This window comes from Crinia signifera, chromosome 1, assembly GCF_055691185.1.
Source record: "Crinia signifera chromosome 1, ASM5569118v1, whole genome shotgun sequence".
Taxonomy (NCBI): domain Eukaryota; kingdom Metazoa; phylum Chordata; class Amphibia; order Anura; family Myobatrachidae; genus Crinia; species Crinia signifera.
This window is the reverse complement of record NC_139217.1, coordinates 393,657,000-393,676,957: the sequence shown is the minus strand read 5'-3', so window position 1 is coordinate 393,676,957 and position 19,958 is coordinate 393,657,000. Positions and strand designations below refer to the sequence as shown.

Here is a 19,958-nt window from a genome sequence, read left to right as displayed (position 1 = left end):
CATTTTATAGCACGCGTATTACACACACACACACACACACCCATTATCATCAAGTTATTTTCTCCTTATGTTTTGGTGCCCCAGAAAAGAGTCTTATTTCTTTCTTGTTTGTCTATGATTTGAATGGTATACATGAAGTAAGTGAAGTGTTCTCTACCTAATTTCATAGGTCCATCATACTGTTTCTCCTCTACGGCAGATTGTCAAATTAGGATAGAGTTTACTCTCTTGAAAAGAATGCCTAACAACTTTGAAGTCTTTGAGAGTATTCATACATAGGGCAGTATTCAATGCTTTTTGCTCGCTGTGACAGGGAGCAGTGCTGACTGCTCGCTGTCACAGCTCGCGCAGTCAGTAATCAACTGACCCACCCTGCACACGCAGAACACTTTCCACCTTGCTGGGTTTTTACAGCGACGCGGCCGCCAAAACAGCGAGACTCGCGGCTAAACGCAGCGGGCTCCCTGCATTAGCTGCGAACCTCGCTGTCCTCTAACAGTGTAGATTTGCCCAGAATGTTTAATACGATGAGCGGCCAGCACAGGGCTTAAACGGCGGTGATCCTTGCTGGCCGCATTGAATTCAGCCCATTAAGTGGTCCTATCCATCTCAATTTCCACTATATATCACTAAGTCACTCAGGGAGGAGCATCATCATCCATCAGTAATAAAGTGAGCAGATAATAAGTCGCATTTTAACAAAGCTGCACTTGATGCTCATGGTGAAACTGAGCAATGTATCTCACATTTGTACACCTTTTAATCTGTGTCTTGTGTTTTAAGGTGCGCTTTGTAAAACCAGTCATACCTGGGCAAACTCTACAGACTGAAATGTGGAAAGAAGGCAACAGAATTTACCTTCAGACTAAGGTCAGTGCACAACATGTTTCATATTCCATGTCCTAATCATTACGTGCATGCCTTAATACTCTTTTAAATCTAGGTTTTGCTCTGAGTCATGCATATACAGGGGTGGATTGGTTGCAGACCTTACAGGAAAGATTCCCAGAAGGCCGAGGCAAATAAGAGGCTGCCTGGCTATAGTTTTGGCCCTGCCCCCTCCGGTTTTCCGCACAAGCAACCTTTGCCTGTTCTCAGCGCAGAGTACCAAATGCTGCAAATAGTCATCTAAATTTGGTGCCAATCTATAGTCATTGTGACATCCGATAAGGGGACTGGACACTATCTGCGGTGTAACAATTTCTGGGCTGCACCGACGGACGGTTGTGATATCTGTGATCTTTTTGGGGGATTATGGTAATAAATTCTTTGACTGCATGATTTAGGTTTTGCGGTCTGTGCTCTGTCCCAGTAAGGGGGGGGGGGGTATTATGTGAAATCTGGAAGTTTGTGGTCCAAATGTATTAAATACAAAGGCTTCCGTGCAGGTGTAGTGATGGATTAACCCCGCCTATTTGGTGTTGGCTCCGCCTACAGTTCGTTTGGTGCCATTAAATGAGGCCGCTTCTAGAATTTTTTTTTAGTTCCCAATCTGCCCCTGTGCATAGATACAGTATGTGTTTGTATTTTTTTTAATACTCCTTCCCAGCACTAACAAAAGAAACCCCTTTCTTTTAGGCAACAGCATTAAACAATTCTCTACCAGCATAAAATAGACTTGCAGCATCTAATGTGATCTTGCACAGCACAAATCCATAAATATCCATCTTTATTCTCTTGTGCAGGTTTTGCATTGGTTTTAGAGTAAAGCTGTTGTTTGCCTTCTATAATGTGAGAGATGAACATAGCTTAAGGACTTACCGCTTAGTGTGATGAATACACATCTTTTACCATGGAGTATTTATATACCATTGCCAGTGATGAGACAAGAAAGAACAGTGTCCTGCAATTTAATGCTGACGCGTTTAGCCACAGTTGAGATTGGATCAAAAGGAGTTTTCAGTACTTTTGGGACAAGGATCTTAAAACGTATCACTACACAATGTATTTAGTTTATAAATGTGCCATATTTAAAAGGACAAAAATATGACACAACTCTGGTATTTTATTTTATTTTTAAGCAGAAAAAAATCATTGCAACAGTGCGAACAGGTGTATTCTGGAGATAGGGCTTCTCTCTATCTATCAAAGGCTATCACTGATGAAAGCTGCCTCTAACAAAGCACAGTGGTACAAAAATAGTATAGCATGGGGAAATGAAAGAAATATTGGTTCATTTATTTTAAATAAACCATGTTTTCTATTGTTTATTATTCTTTGACAAGTAAACTGTATTACTGGAGTTAGTAAAGTATGTATGTATGTATGTATGTATATATATATATATATATATATATATATATATATATATATATATATATATATATATACTTTATTACGTACAGTTTATATATAAAAAAAACTTCAGCATATTCACCCTTTGAGTGCCAAGTAAATTTGTCAAAATAGGTGTGAAAATTGCCAAGCAAACCTTTTTATTCATCATAATGACCTGTAATGTTTACCTTCTATAGGAAATATAATCTTGTTTTATACATGGTTTTTATTTGAATTTATATAACAAATGTGACGCTGGCATTTGTAGCGGGTATTTTACACCTCTCTCACAGAGATGTTGGGTTTTTATTTGAATTTATATAACAAATGTGAGTGACGCTGGCATTTGTAGCGGGTATTTTACACCTCTCTCACAGAGATGTTGGGTTTTTATTTGAATTTATATAACAAATGTGAGTGGCGCTGGCATTTGTAGCGGGTATTTTACACCTCTCTCACAGAGATGTTGGCATTCAAAGGGTTAATATCTGTGTTCCGGATGGCTCGCGAAGAATGTCTAGGTTGACATGAATTAGCTCGAAATTGCCAAAGTTCGACATTCACTAGGTCAGCATTGACACAAGGTCAATGTTACAAAGGTCTACACATGAAAAGGTTATTATGAGTTTTTCAAGATTTTATGTACATTTCATGCTTTATAAAGTAACATGGGCTTCAACTGGGGACAACAAAGTGTGCCGAATACTGCACGGCCAGAAGCGTGGCGAGTGGAGCTGTCCGCATGCTCTGCTATCAACATTGACACCAAAAGAAGGTGGAAAACTCATGTCAATCATACGCTTGTGTTGACCTTTTGTCAATGTTGACTTTTTGCCTGTGGACTTAATGCATGTTGGCCTTTTGGTGTCAACCTATTGACCGTTAACCTACTGACCGTCATCCTAGACACCATCTGCGAGATGACCCACTCCAGTTACTACCTCCATGTTTAAATGCTCAGGCATTATTGAAATGAGCTGTTGTGGCGGACTGTCAGGTAAGCTGAAGATTACATGATCCTGGCAGACTTCCTATGGTTTATGATGTCACGGAAATGTATTTTCAGCTAGCTGCATACAGTATGTTCACATTCTCAGAAATAAATAGCAATTTGAGCCAAGAAATTGTTATCTCTGCATGAAATGCATCAAAGCGATTCAGAATGAACTGTATTGACTGCAACATGTAGTAAATTGAAATTGAGTTTAGTTATATCCTCCATTAAATGTGCAGTTGTTTGTAATGGAAAGGTACAGTACTTATCTATGGGAGGAAAAACCCTCCCACAGCCCTTGCCATTTAGCACAGTGATGCATCATCCTTGTTCAGATCTTTTTTTGACGTAATCAAAATCTGGTACAGTATTAGTCATTGACTATTAGCAGACAACATTACTGGCTTTACAGTGACACTTTACATCTGTAACACATGTAGGCCTTTTTACCTGATCGGTTTGTCCATTATCGATGGCCGCAATTCGGAGAACGGTTGTTACAAATTGTTTTAGCTGTTGCTTTGAATGGGGCCTACACACGTAGCGATTTAGGGGCATTTTCTAAGCGATCTCACTAAATCACTTAGAAAATGCCCCTACATTGCTCCGTGTGTAGGGGCAACAGTGAAGCACGGCGATTAATATCCAAATAATTAGTTAGGGCCAGTGTTCTCCTGACAGATCACACAGCACACAACACTGTGTGCTGAGTGTTCTGAGCGATCTAGCAAAGCTCAGAACGTCAGCACATCTCCATGTGTGTAGGCTCGGTTACATTTCTAAAGTGCACTTGTGACATCACATCAGTTTATTAGAACACAGTCGAAATATTATTTAACATAAAAACTGATACAAGTCTACAGCAGTTAATTACAGTTGATATGTATTGATATATACCATAATGGAATAACAATATAATGAGTGTAGAGCTTCTGGTTTCCAATAATCCATAAAGACAGGGATACCATCCGAAATAAAAGAATAATGTTTTTACAAAATTAAAAGATTTGGTTAAGTTTATGAAAGCTTCTGAAAATGAAAAGAGGTGATTGGGCTTAATTATAAACAGTGGGAATGGAAAATAATGAGACTGATCTTAAACCAGGGGTTCCCAATCTTTTTTTGAATCACGGCACCCTACAGCATCAGAATTTTTTCACGGCACCCCTAGACCAAAAAAAAAAAAAACAGAATACATATAACTAATTAAGTAAATTGTAAAGTAAATTGGGTTTTTATGTGATTCTTAGGTTCAGTTATGTGGTAAAGGGCAGGATTTACTTCTGTTCGTACACACACCACTGGTTTTGCCCATAAATAATTAACCATAAATAATTTGAATTGGTCCTGGACCACCAACCCGGGGCCACCCCTGCATGCATGTGTCCTGAGGCACCCCAGGGAGCCACGGCACACAGTTTGGGAACCACTGTCTTAAACGGTAAATTGCCGTTTTTTTTAGCTTTTTATAATGGGTAGAGCTGCAGTGTGAAAGCTCCAGGGTGCTTTAACCTTTTAACAAATACTGCTATTTGTTAAACGGTTAATATGCAGTGTCCTACCTGTTTCAGAACAGTTTGTAGGGCAGTGTGAATGGCTCTATTTCTATGGCTTGAAACATGTTCCTTGGGGGTTAAATGTGTGAATGGTATTAAATGCTATTTTAAACGGTTTTCACCTGCAATGTAAAAGGGGTTTAGAAACATAGAAACATACAATTTGACGGCAGATAAGAACCATTTGGCCCATCTAGTCTGCCCCTTTTTTTACCCTTCAGGTAATCTCAACCCTTTAGTTGCTCAGACCCATTTTTAATACTGTTTTGAAATACTGGGTCTTAAACTTTTAGGTAATGTGAAAGCAGCAATGGCATGGAGATGCAGCTATGCCTTTCAAAGGGGTTGGATATGAAATCCCAACAGCCCAAATATCAACAGCATAATCCTGACAGATTCTGGTAAATATTTTCACCATAACCATAACTTCCCTTTCCCATCGCCTAACCCTAACCTTCCCTAGGATACGTTGAGCATGAAATGCTTTGGTGACATTTAATAGAATGCGATTTTAGCGCACTTTCAAAATCGACCATTATCGCACTTTTTTAATATCGCATTTTTGCTGCAAATTCGCATATTGTATGAGGTGCGTATTCCAGAATGAAAAGTGCGATAATGTGCGAATTTTAGGCATGAAAATGTGCGCATTTTAGGCATGAAAATGTGCGAATTTGAGTAAATGTGCGATTTTGTGTTCATAAAAAAAAAATTGCGTGGGGTCCCCCCTCCTGAGCATAACCTGCCCCGGGCTCATTGAGGCGGACCTGGTTCCAAAAATACGGGGGACAAAAAGCATAGGGGTCCCCTGTATTTCTGAAACCAGCCCGGACTCTTGGACCGGTCCTGGTTCCAAAAATACGGGGGACAAAAAATCTGGGGGTCCCCCGTATTTTGAAAACAGCACCGGGCTCTAACAGCCCGTGGTGTCATGCCACAGCCGGGGGACACTTTTTATAAAAGGTTTGTGGCTGGTCAGCCTTGGACGGGGTACCTGGAGAAGTGGGGACCCCCCCACCAGGCTTCACCCGTCCAGGGCTGAAGCCCGGGGCTGTCACCGGCGTCCATGGCCAGTGGACGCCAGCCTGATAGGGTTAAATCTGACATACCTAATATTGCTTTATACAGGAGAACTACAAGTGTCAGCAGACCTCCCCCGCAGGCTGGGACTTGGAAAACCACAAGTCCCAGCATGCGGGGCATTAATGGGCCCGCTGGGACTTGTAGTCCACCTGTAAAAAGAATGTTAAAAGAAAACACACACACAGAGAAGTATAACTTTATTACATACACACACCTCAGTTTTACACCAACATACTCACCAATCCAGGATCCTGCGATGTCCACCCTCTTGCATAGCCAGCTCAGTCCGCACTGACAGCGGGGTATCCCGGCTTTCTCCGCTGCAGCTAACAGCCTCTGTTGCACTGTCCCTGCGCTACAGAGGCTGAGAGCTTCTTGGGCTTATGCGTCTCCATGGAGACGCATAGATCAGCCAATCAGGGCTGAGCTATGCATCTCCATGGAGATGCATCGGCCAATCATGCTCTCAGCCTCTGTTGCGCAGGGACAGCGCGACAGAGGCTGTTAGCTGCAGCGGAGAAAGCCGGGTCACCCTGCTGTCCCCGCATTCTGGGACTTTTGGTTCTCCAAGTCCGGGGGACTTTATATAAAAAGTCCGGCCGGGGGACCTTATATAAAAAGTGTACCCCGGCTGTGGCATGACACCGCGGGCTGTTAGAGCCCGGTGCTGGTTTCAAAATACTGGGACCCCCAGATTTTTTGTCCCTTGTATTTTTGGAACCAGGACCGGTCCAAGAGTCAGGGGCTGGTTTCAGAAATACGGGGGACCCCTATGCTTTTTGTCCCCCGTATTTTTGGAACCAGGTCCGGCTCAATGAACCCGGGGCTGGTTATGTTCAAGTGGTGGGACCCCACACCATTTTTGTAAAAAAAAAAAAAAAAAACATTTCTTTACACTGGACCATGCACAGATCTCAATGATCTGTGCAGGGTTCTGGCCAATTCACATATCAGAACCTGGTCTGATTTTTTTGGTGATTTTTAGACACATTTTCCCTTATTCACATCTCATTAAATATGCAAATTGTATCCTTTTCAATGGGAAAACATCTGGATGCGAGTCGCAGCAAAAACGCATATTTTGCCGTTTTTCGCATCTCATTAAATATGCAAATTTGAGACAGTGCGATTTTGCCGAAAATATCGCAAAAGTCAAATTTTTCGCATCTCATTAAATGTCACTCCATATATCAATGAAGATGCCGGCATCGGGATGCTGAAAGAAAGTATTTAGGGCATGTTAGGGTTATGCCAGGGAAGTGTGTGTGAGGGGGATTAGGGTTAGGCTGTGTGGGGGGGGGACTAGGGGTTGGAGTATGGGGTTATGTGTAGGCACCAGCGGTTAGAGGGGCAGGGGGAAGATAAGTATACATACCTGAGTCTCCTTCAGGATGCCGGTACTGGTATTCTGGTTCCCCATCACTGGTCATCCATATGTATCCCAATACCTCTACTGCCTATTCCTATCCCCAACCACGGTACATTTTCTACCTTCATCAGAATTCCGCTGTCAGTCTTCTGACTGACATGATCTGTCAGTATTTTGACCTCATCACTTTGAAATCCATATCATGTTGCTGCTAATGATAATAATGATCACTACCTAAAAGGTGCCCATACACTAGTAAGATTTATCTGCAGATCTGGCTGGTTGGAACAAAAACATGGTTATGGATGAGTAACAGTTTGTCAGTTTTCCAGCATTTCCAAGCAAATGGTCAACTGTCATTTGCTCTCATCCATAACCAGGTTTTTGTTCCAATCTGCCAGATCTTCAGATAAATCTGCGTGTGTATGGCCACCTTTACTTAGGCAGATTTTTATTGGCTGTTTGTTAATTCATCGGTGATGCTGATAGGTGCTTTCTTTGTTGCTAGCACACATATTATCTAGTTTGAAAGAGTGGGGTGTCCGTCCTTACTATCTGTTTCCTGAAAAGTTCTGTATGATCCTCTGATAATAACTACCCTGCTGAATGCTTAAAGATGTTTCTGGGATAAGAGATCTATCTACCCCATCCTAGTTCACCAAAATCTGAAAGAGTACAGTATCCACTTTCTAATGATGTTGCCCCTTGATATTTATTTACACACATTTTTGCTTTTCGCTCACCTTTGTGCTATTTCAATAATTGATTAAAGAAAAAAACATTGTTCTGGTCATTTTGGATTTTATTTGCTGTGACAGGCGAAATAAATAAAATAGCATCTACAGAAAAGTCATTGGCTTCTGAAAAATAAATCAAGGTACAACTTGTGTGGCTACTGCATAACACAGGTGTGCGAAAACTCTCAGTAGAGAATTGGCTAACGATGCACACGGGTTTTACCATTGTTTTTCTTCTTCTGTGACAAGTGGAATGTTTTTCAGTTTTTTGCTGCTCTTGCATGGGACATTTTCATTTAAAATGGAGCATATCAAATTATGTAAGGTGCTTAAATAATGTTGCAATATATTTGGTGGTGGGCAGGCCCGGATGCTTCCATACAGAAAACTAGGACAGATTTCTGTGACATACAGTATCTAGAAACGTTGCTCCGGGACAAAGACCACTTGTCAAAGAAAAATTCTGTTTCTGTCAATTGCATGATTTCCTAGCCTGAAACAAAATACATTACAGTTAATAACATTTCAGTGATGGGGTATGTTATCGGCAACACTTACAATATGGAGCATAGCCCCAACAAGTAACATAAATGCCTGCTTTTTAATGTTTTACTTATGCACTTTTATTTTTTTCTTTCCTTTTAAGCACACATCCCAACAAAACAATGATGCACTAAATCGTTAAATGTATAAAGACACATCCACATTTAGAGAACAAATCATTACAGGTGTCTGAAAGGCATCTGACCTTTTTTTATACCATTGAGTGATGTCAATGTTCTCTTGCAAGGATTAAGACATATTGATCTCCGTGTGAATTGGATGAGACATGTCATGAAATGTCAAATGAGATGACTACAACTAAAATAAAGTGACTTTAAATGTTTTCTTCTTGCTTGAGATTCCTGGATGAACGCTTGCTGGAAAAGGTTACCTTATCTTTTTTTTTTCCAGGTCAAAGAGACAGGTGAAGTCTCCATAGCTGGTGCCTATGTTGACCTAACATCAACTACTGATAGTCTGAAGTCAAAAGATGTGGGTCAGGTGGGTAGAATTTTTTCACATAATTCTTGCTATAAATGTAAGAAGTGTAATATATTTATGACGTTAAAGAAAGAAAATGCAATTGCAAAGTTTTGTATTGGGTCTTTCAAGTACATTTTTTAGTAATGAAATCTGCTCTGGAAGATCTGGTGTGTTCCCATCGTAGTTTGTGTCTTAGGGCAGTATTCAATGAGAAAAGTTCTCCGTGTTTTGTGGAGAACTTGTGCTTTGTTCGCCTTGGACGGAGCATTTTGCTCTCCAAAAGCGAGCAACCCTATTCAATGTGAAATATTCGCCGTCTTTTTAAGTAATTTTCGCCGTCTCTCTCCGTGTAGAAATTCTCCATCTTTTGATGGAGAGCTGGAATGTGAACTTTTATTCTAAAAGGGTTTTTTTTTTTAATTTTGGTGTCAAAAAATCAGGTTTTTTTTTCTGTGAAGGGGCATGTTATTTTTATTCATGTGCTTATAGCACATGAATATATATTTAATAAAAAAAAAAAAATTTTTTTTTTTTTACACAGTGCAGCCAGCAGGGGGCCGGAGCGCTCGCGCCGCTCATTAGATATTCATATATTCACTGCAGCCGAACGTAACTATGCACGAACGGTGCAGTGAATACTGGGTCCCCCGCTGGCTATAGGGGGGTGCAGCCTGGGTCCTGGAGAGCCCCCCTCCCCTCCACAGTCCTCTGGAGCAGCCAGGGAGACTTTAATCTCTCTGGCTGCTTCCGGCTCCCTGAAAGCTCCCTGCTCCCTGCAGGGGTTAAGACTCGCCGCGAGTGGCGGCGAGTCTTAACCACATTGAATAGAGGGAGCAGGAGTGGCAGCGAGCCCTCCGGAACACGGAGAGTGCATGGAGAGCTAAATAAAACGCTCTCCATGCACGGAGAACTTTTTCATTGAATACTGCCCTTAGACGGGTCACTTAGTTATTTTTTTCCTGAAAAAATGTAGACATGGATGCGTATAGCTGCAATTTAATCTTACCGTGCCTTATTGATTTGTTATTATTATGTTTACAGAGACATCAATACTGTTGTCAGCCATGTTACATGACTCTAACTCAATTTGTTTAAAAAGAAAAATAGATATGTCTGTTGGATGTCCCATTGATCCCTGCCCTCTGTTCCTTTTATCCCTGCTTATGATTTGCCTATTCAGCACAGTGTTGCAAGATACATGATTAACAGTTCATGTAAGCCCTGTTTTAATTTGCAACCATTGACACATGGGAACACATACTTTCTTGGTTACTTTCGGAATGAATACATGCTGACGTAATTTTTATCATTAGTATACATTGTATACATTGTCGTTATTTCTAGCATCTGACATTTCAGTGACGTACAATAAACCTGTTATCCTTGCCATTGATGTACTGTTTATTAGAATTTACATATATTTATATACATATATTTCTCAAACTTACCTTGTATCAAAATGAGATCCAAATGTGCTTGTGTATTCGTCCTCCCCCAATAATCTATATGGTATACCTTTTAGAGGTGTTTATAAAAGTAGTGTGTTAAATAGCACTTTTCTAGATACTTATCTTTACATCCTCCCTTTAATCTTGTGAAGTTCATCATTTGACAAATCAGTATCGGGGGTACAGCCATATAAGTAAAGTTATATAGCTATAGTATAATTCTAAAAAAACAATAGCAAGAAAAAAAATACAAATAATAAGAAAGAAAGATACTCGTGTATTATCAGGGCACCCGGCTACGCTACGTTTTCAACGTAGGCTAAGCTATGTTGTCAGCGTTGCCGGCACCATGATAATACAGGAGGCAGCAGGGTGGTGTGGTTTTTACTTACCCTCCTCCGGCTCGGGCAGTGCGTTGATCCCCGCTGACTCCCCGCGATCCACGGTGACTCCCCGGCAGTTGCATACAGTCTACCTGCTCCGGCACTCGCAGCGGATGCTGTAATTCAGCGTGGTGCCGCTAGCGGAGCATCACATGGTTTCCCTGCTCCCCCAGCGGCACTACAGCGTCCGTGGCGAGTGCTGGAGCAGGGGAACTGAATGTGACTGCCGGGGAGTCACCGTGGATCGACGTGGTGCCCGGGCTGGAGGAGGGTAACTATAGACCTGCCATTTTACATAAAGTGTGGCGAGTGCACTCGCCACATAAAGTGTGGCGAGTGCAGCGAGCTCGAAGCGTGGCGAGCGCAGCGGGCTTCGGGCTCGCTGCGCTCGCCACGCTTTATAAAATCAACTCCACGTCGACGTGGATAGTGGGGATATGAAGCATTGTGTATTTTTAGGGCTCAAGAGCCACTTACGTATTGGTATTCTCAATACACCACTACGTAATGGGAGCCTTGATAATACACAAGTACCGAAAGAAATTCTATGGTAATGTAGAATGTGGTCTCCAGTAGTACTCTACTACATGGGTAGATTAACCATCAGTGATTGTTTTAATTATTATTTCAGTGCCACCATCACTTGCCATTCATGTCCTCTGGATCTGAATTTTCGATTGATATCTGTAACTGCAAATTGGTGTGCAACAGTATATTCACGTGTGTATACTGTAATAATACGTACTCGCTACCCAAGGAGCCATAATATACTGACTTATCGGCCTTATAATTGATTGATATATATATATATATATATATATATATATATATGAGAGTGTTGAAAACAGGCGCTCCATAGTGCATGTAAATGTTCTTAAACCAATTTATTGAATGCACTCACAAACAGAAAAGGATAGGGTAAAGTACCAGAATAGGCGGTATGAAAACCGCATGCAAACAGCATTAACACGGTGCAGGGCACCTGAGAAGTTGGAGACAGTTACACTCAACGCTCCTTCCTTGTAGTGACGTCGCTAGGCCATGCAGAGACCTGGGCCTCTGAAGCTCTCTCTGCGAAGCGTACTCGGACCACACACATCGTGTGTGTGCTCCCAGCCTCCCCCTCCCTCATGAAATGTTGAAATTTTTAAACTGTTTAGCTTAAACCTTATGAGCGGTCTCCGTCCTGGTAACATACCCGCATACCCGTGCGGGTCCCCCACCCCCTCTCTCTCCAACATACCCGTCTCAGCCTGAAGACGCTGTGTCTCACCGTGACACATGGCGTCCAGCTTACAGCACCTCCAGGCAGACGGAGTAGTGAGAGTATAGCGGTGTACCTTAACCGCTGTCACTCATAGCAGATAAGCTGCAGCAGCTTGTGTGTATTGCTGTTTTCCCTGCCGAATACCGAGCAATCCAGGCTCACGGCATCACACGGAAATAAAACCGCATTCATCTCACTCCCGCCGCCAATTATATATGTTATCCATACCCATATCTGCTAATTAAATTATTTCCAGATCAGAGAAGCCGACATACTGTGTCAACACTGCCATATACCTATAGGGTTAAGATAGCAGTTCTAAAAACACATACTCATAGGCGTGCGCACATTGAGTGTTAGGGGTGCACAGGCACCTCCTAATGCTGTGCCGACCTTTATGAACACCTCCCTGTTGCTAGCAATGCCAGCATTACCTTTTACCAAAGGCTTTTGCTTTTTAGAACGGTATTCCATTAAAAGAAGTGCCCATCAATCAATTATGTGCGTTTTGCATTAGTAATTGTTCTAGACCATTGTCATATCAATACATACCTCCATTTATGTTTTTTAAATTTATTTGCATGCACTGTTACACTGAGTAATTAGAAGATTAAAACTGAAATAGGCAGGAGATTATGGTGTGGTTGGAAAACGTTTATTTTGTAGCTAGTGCCAATAGATGATGGTAGACACGCCTGATTGGCGGTGTGAGACACACCCAATGGGCGGTATTAGACACGCCCAATAGGTAGTTCTAGTCACACCGCTTTGACAGTGCACCCCCTAATAAAATGTGCTGCGCACGCCTATGCACATACTTATCAGCTAACTACCATACTGAAGGGAGACATACCCTGGGGCCCCATGGTGTGAGGATTCTATATCCTTTTGATATGTAATTGTTTTGTTTCATGTGTATGTGTTTTATATTTCGCAGTTTTTAAAAAATTATTGTATAAAAGTTAAATTTTAGAAACTCTCTAGGTGCACCACACAGAGATATTCTTTTCTTTCTTGTGTGCCAGTAACCCTGTGTCCTATGGTAGCACACCCCTTATCAGATATATGTCAAGCTGAATCAGATCTATTTAGGAGGGGTCCACCATAAAATTTACCTCAGATATTCTCCATCTATTAAAAGATCTATCTTATTTAGTGCATAGCATGTAGACGTGATTTCTGTACAGTGACCTGTTGGTGATGACTTCTCTTAGGATGTGGGACTGCAGAGTGACTTGGTCTTTGAAGAAATCAGCCGCCGCATCAAAGATGTGGGAAAGGAACTGGTTAAGAAAGTGAATGCAGTCTTCCAGTGGGAGATCACCAAGGATGGCAATACTGCTGCACAATGGAGTGAGTATCATTCTTCGTTCATAAAACTATTTTTGTTGGATAAAAAAGTGCATTTGTTTTATATGGCTGCACCTTATTCATCCCCAATGTCCCCACTCCCCATGCCGTAATATTTTAAAACGAGAGGAAGAGGAAGTACAAGAAACGCATGATGAATGAATGTATTCTGCATCTTACTACAAGAGTATAGTCTAGGTTTCGGTGTGTGACTTATTACTGCTGTAGGCTAGTATCTGCCACCTAGTCATTCAGCTGCAGCACTATATAAAGTTGAATACAGAGTAGGAGTTCATCACAGTTGTACTTGTCATGGAAATATTTTTTCCTATTTTAGCAGTGTGCTGAGGAACAGCTTTTATTATGTGTTGTGTGATTGATATCTGGGTGTAATAGATTACTAATGTTTTATGCTGATGCAATCTGCTATTTATATGTGATGTGGGGAGTACATACTGCATACACTATTGGGATACTTATGTTAATATATTTTATATCCAGAATGTTCCAAAAACCACAAAGAAAATAATTTTCTTATTACCAGTGATGATGCAGTACACACAGACAGAGGGCCAGATGCACTAAGCTTCAAAAGTGATAAAATGGAGAGTAGTAGTAGTAGTAGTACGTTTATTTATAAGGCGCCGCAAAGTGTCCGCAGCGCCGTACATAGCAAACAAAAAAAAACAAATTACAAAGTAACGTACAGGGTGTGTTGAAAGATGCAGTATAAATAGGGGTATAGCTGGTCGAACTAAAATCAGCATCAGTTCAGAAGTAGGTGTCAAAATTGTCAAGGAGACTGAAGATGAAGTAGAGGAAGGGAAGAACAGGACAGGAGCACAGGTGAGGTAATGAGGTAGGGTGAGTACGTGAGGAAGGAGGGCCCTGCTCATAAGAGTTAACATACTAAAAATAGGTGGGTGGACGAACGAAATACAATAGGATAAGTAGGAATGGAGGGGAACGGAGGCAGGATAGGAGGATCAAAAGAGGTTAGGAGGAGGGATAGGCTAGTCGAAAAAAGTGGGTTTTGAGGGAGCGCTTGAAGGAGGTAAGGGAATCAGATAGCCTGATGGGTGGCGGGAGGTTGTTCCAGTGCAGGGGGGCAGCGCGAGAGAAATCTTGGACACGGGAGTGGGAGGAGGTGATTAGGTGAGAGGTCAGTCGGCGGTCAGCGATGGAGCGAAGAGGACGGGAGGGAGTGTGGATAGAGATCAGTGAAGAGAGGTAGGGAGCTGTGGAGGAGGAGAGAGCCTTGTAGGTGGTGGTGAGGAGTTTAAAGAGAACTCGGAAAGGAATGGGGAGCCAGTGAAGAGATAAACAGAGGGGGGAGGCGGAGGTAGAGCGGCGGGAGAGGAAGATGAGCCTAGCAGCAGCGTTAAGAATGGATTGGAGAGGTGCGAGGTGGGTGAGAGGTAGCCCAGAGAGAAGGATGTTGCAGTAGTCAAGGCGGGAGATGACAAGAGAGTGAATGAGAATTTTGGTCGCGTCAGTGGAGAGGAATGGTCTGATGCGTGAGATGTTGCGTAGGTGAAAGCGGCAAGACTGTGAGAGAGCGCGAATGTGGGGGGTAAAAGAGAGGGAGGAGTCAATGATGACACCGAGGCAGCGCGTTTGGTCGGTGGACGTGATCTCGGTTTCACCAATGCTGATGGAGATAGTGGGAGAAGAGGGGATGTTCGGGGGATGGAAGATTAGAAGTTCAGTTTTAGCCATGTTTAGTTTCAGGAAGCGTTGGGTCATCCAGGCTGAGATGGCCGTGAGGCATTCGGAGACCTTGGACAGGAGTGATGGGGATAAGTCGGGGGAGGAGAGATAGATTAGGGTATCATCAGCATAAAGGTGGTAATGAAAACCATAGGAGCTGATGAGGGTGCCCAGAGAGGTGGTGTAGAGGGAGAAGAGGAGAGGGCCAAGGACTGACCCTTGGGGAACACCGACTGGCTGGGGGGTAGTAGGAGAGGAGGAGCTCGGAGTGGAGACGGAGAAGGAGCGATCGGAGAGGTATGAGGTGAACCAGGAGAAGACCGTGCCAGTGATGCCAAAGGAGCGGAGGGTGTTGAGCAGGAGAGGGTGGTCAACAGTGTCAAAGGCAGCCGACAGATCAAGCTGGATGAGGATAGAGAAGAGGCCTTTGGATTTAGCCGATAGTAGATCGTTAGTGACTTTGGTCAGGGCAGTTTCAGTGGAATGTAAAGGGCGGAACCCGGATTGGAGGGGGTCTAGAATGGAGTTAGCAGTAAGGTGGCTTAGGAGACGATTATAGGTCAGACGTTCTAGGAGTTTGGAGGCAAAAGGGAGGAGGGAGATGGGCCTGTAGTTGGATGGAGAGTTGGGGTCCAGATTTGTTTTTTTGAGAATTGGGGAGACAAGAGCGTGTTTGAAGGAGGAAGGGAAGATCCCAGAGTTTAGGGAAAGATTAAAGAGGTGAGCCAGGTGAGAGCAGACTGATGGACTGAGACGACGGATAATATTGGAGGGGATAGGATCGAGCGGGCAGGTGGAGGGAGAAGCGGATTGAAGGATAGAGTGGACTTCAGCAGCAGTGGTGGGGTAAAATGAGGACAGGGGTTGGAAGGAGGGGAGTGGAGATGTAGGAGGTGAGGAGGGAGAGGGTGAGGTCATGGCAGCAGTGATGGCAGTCCTGAGAGAGGAGATTTTGGTTGAAAAGTAGGTAGCAAAATCAGCGGCTACGATGGAGGACGGAAGAGCTGGAGGAGGGGGGGAGAGCAAGGAGTTGAAGGTGGCGAAGAGCCTGCGAGGATTGGATGATTGGGAAAGGATGAGGGACTTAAAGTAGGATTCCTTGGCCAGAGCAAGGGCAGAGCTGAAGGAGGAAAGAATGAATTTGAAATGGAGATAATCCGCAAGGGAGCGTGATTTCTTCCAGAAGCGCTCAGCAGTGCGAGAACACTTTTTAAGGAATCGGGTGATAGGTGAGTGCCACGGTTGGGGGTTGGAGCATCGAAGGGGGATAGAGGAGGGAGGGCAGGCAGAGTCCAATGCCGAAGATAGGGTGTCATTATAGAGGGAGGCAGCGAGGTTCGGGCAGGACATGAGGGCGATTGGGGCGAGAAGAGGACACAGCGTGTTTGAGAAGGCAGCAAGATCAAGTGTGTTGACGTTATGCCGTGAGACAATGCGCTTGGGAGGGGGGGTGGGAGAGGGGGAAGCAGTGAGGGAGAAGGAGATGAGGTGATGGTCAGAAAGAGGAAAAGCTGAGATAGTGTAGTCAGTAAGGGAACAAGAGCGAGAGAAGACGAGATCGAGGGAGTGTCCTTGGATGTGGGTGGGAGAGGTAGTCCACTGAGATAGGCCAAGAGAGGAGCAGAGAGAGAGGATTTTGGAGGTGCCAGGATCAGCGAGGTTATCCAAGGGGATGTTAAAGTCACCAAGAATGACAGATGGCAGGTCGGAGGAGAGGAAGTGTGGAAGCCAGGCGGCGAAGTTGTCAAGAAATTGGGAGATAGGGCCAGGGGGGCGGTAGATTGCAGCGACACGGAGGTGGTAGGGGTAGTATAGACGGATAGAGTGAGACTCAAAGGAGGAGAAAAGGAGAGAGGGTTCAGGGTGAATGACACTGTGGGTGCATGAGGCTGAGAGGAGAAAACCCACACCGCCACCTTGGCGACCGTCAGGCCTGGGAGTGTGAGAGAAAGAGAGGCCACCGTGGGAGAGAGCAGCTGGAGAGACAGAATCAGAGGTGGAGAGCCAGGTCTCGGTGATAGCAAGGAGGTGGAATGCTCTAGAGATGAATAGGTCATGGATGGCAGGGAGTTTGTTGCAGATGGATCTGGTGTTCCATAGTGCACAGGAAAGAGGGGGGGTGGGTTGTGTATTTATGTGGATAAGGTTTTTGGGATTGCAGAAGCGAGGGGGGGTCATTGGGAGGGTGGGGGTGCGGGGGCGAGTGGTCAGGATAGGTATGGGATGGGAGGGGGGAGGAGCAGTTGGAGAAAGTGAAGTTGAGAGATTAACAGCCATGAGGAACCGAAGGTGAGAGGGTAGGTTAGTGAAAGCAGACAGAGGGATTTGGGAGGACAGACAGCGTCTGTAGTAGATTTGGTAGAAAACAGAGTGAGAGAGAAGGTAACAGGCAAGGAACTACTGTCAGAGAGGAGACCAGTGGGTAAAATCAGGTTGATTGAGTAATCCAATTAAGTATGAAACAACAACAAGTGAGAGGATGAAGGGAACAGAGAAGGTCAGAAGTGAGGCAAATGTGAGCAGGCGTGAAGAGGGAAACAGAATGCAATAAATGTGTGGCAAAGATAAGAGAAAATAATAGTGAATGAGTAAAATGAAATACAATGTTGGAAAAATATAGATACAATGAATTAAATGTCAAAATTGAGCAACAGGTTACAATAGGATAGAAAGAAGATGAATATATTACAATGAAACAGAATATGAAAATTTAGACTGTGTTCTAACTCACCTGCTTCAGTTTCCAACTCACTTAAGTAATCAAGCTTCACTTTAGTATGCAAGCTTCCCTCTCAATGAGCAAGAGAGTGATAAACAGCCAGCCAATCAGCTCCTACCTGCCATGTTACAGGCTGTATTAGAAAAATGTCAGGCAGGAGCGGATTGGTTGGTTGTTTATCACTCTCCATTTTATCACTTTTGAAGCTTAGTGCATCTGGCCCATAATGACTTAAGGCCTGATTCAGACCTGCACGCTAGGCTCCGTATATTTGCTGCAGAGCGAGCAGGTAAACGCCATCCTGTAGAACGCACCCCCCCCCCCCCCCCGTCCAGACTGAATCCCAGCGACATAATTCCAGTGGATGTGTACACTTTTCCATCTGCTCGCATACATCCACACAGAGGAGAATTGTGGGCATCATCCGCCGACCCCAAACAGACCAGGACACTCCTGCGTTCACCGGGGTCTGCCCAGCATTTCTATGGGCACGCCCACCAGCAATCTCCCGCTGTCTGTCAATCATTTTGCGAACACCCGGCAAGTGAAAAACTTGCTGCAGGGGTTTGCTGGTCTGAATTGACCCTTTACTTCCTCCTATCTTTACGTTTTCTGTTGCAGTGTAATGTACATGGCTAGTGTAATGTGGGGTGAAGCTGTGAGCGTATTCTGCATTTGAAGCACTTTCTAGAGAAACCAGCACCTTATCCTCATGTGCTGCATGGCCACTTCTTCTTTATTAGTTTCTGCTATTGCCTTATAGTGTGTGAAGTCTACCTTTGCAGGTCTATTTAACAACACATGAAGCCTGAGATGAGAGAACCTGACAACTGCGATTATTAATCAGCGGTAGTCCCCTGAAAGCCATGGGCATACCTGCAAGGCCCCCCATCAGTGTATTCCGACACTATTGTCATATATCAAATACTTTACATGATCGTCATTGTTACAATGTATACGTCACATATTCTACATTACATTTCAGTACATCAAATCCAAATCGTGTAATCTCGCTTTCTCTAGACTATTCTTTGTTACTCTGTATCAGAGATGATAGCGGAGCACAATGAAGGGAACATTCTGTACCTTTCATATATGTCACTTCTGCGCTGTGCCATTTTCTATCGCATTCTTCTCCCACTTGACATTTTTTTCTTTGTGACAACAGAATTTTTTTTTTAATCTGCTAATGTTGATGGGTTTAGGCTGCTATTCCGCAGCTTTACTTCAGGCTTACTTTTGGATTAGGAAAAATACAACTAAAATATTAAGTCTCTCGGGGCTTTCTCTGAAAGTGTTTATCATTATCCTTTGGGTCTTGCTGCTGGGCCTGTTCCATTATTAAATTTGTTGCTCAGCTGTGTTTCCTTGTGTTTTAATCTATGACTTGTCATCTCCCTCTTGCGCTGTGCGGATGTTCGAGACACAGCTACTGACAGCACTAGAAAAAAATACTGGCCCTTCAGCTCCTTGCTGTCATGGCTGTTGACTCCAGCTCTGGCACGCTCAGCGAATGTCCTTGAGCTTGGCGTTGGTAAGGGAAGTAAGGAAAGGAAGTAGTCTTGAGAAATGGTGCATCGTCCATGATGACATTTATTTTTCTTCCATATCCTTACTGTTTAAATTAAGTACAAGTATAAGTGTCCTTGGGATGAAAAGACAGTAAGAAAAAAAAAAAATCTTTTCACCATGTTACTATTAAAATATCCACTTTGCAGTGCACTTATGGGGCCAGATGCACTAAGCTTCAGAAAGTGATAAAATGGAGAGTGATAAACAGCCAGCCAATCAGCTCCTATCTGCTATATCACAGACTGAAAAGTGTCAGGCAGGAGCTGATTGGTTGGTTGTTTATCACTCTCCATTTTGTCCCTTTTGAAGCTAAGTGCATCTGGCCCATGGAGAGATGACCGGTATTTTCAGTTCATTCTCAGTGTGCATGTTGGCTCTGGAGTTTTGCAACAAATCTCAGACAGATTTGTCTAGAAGTGTTCTGTACAGAATTCTTCTGGTCATTTCTGTTCTGCCCAACACTGTTA

At 43.5% G+C, this 19,958-nt stretch overlaps 1 protein-coding gene across 1 annotated transcript in view; it reads left to right on the top strand.

Moving 5' to 3' along the window:
- HSD17B4 (hydroxysteroid 17-beta dehydrogenase 4) overlaps positions 1–19,958 on the top strand; it is a 258,525-nt gene that overhangs the window by 205,381 nt on the left and 33,186 nt on the right. Inside the window, exons 20-22 of the mRNA XM_083151604.1 lie at positions 784–870; positions 8,971–9,060; positions 13,355–13,493. Of these exons, the coding sequence (XP_083007730.1) occupies positions 784–870; positions 8,971–9,060; positions 13,355–13,493 (316 nt within the window). The remainder of the gene's footprint in view (positions 1–783; positions 871–8,970; positions 9,061–13,354; positions 13,494–19,958) is intronic.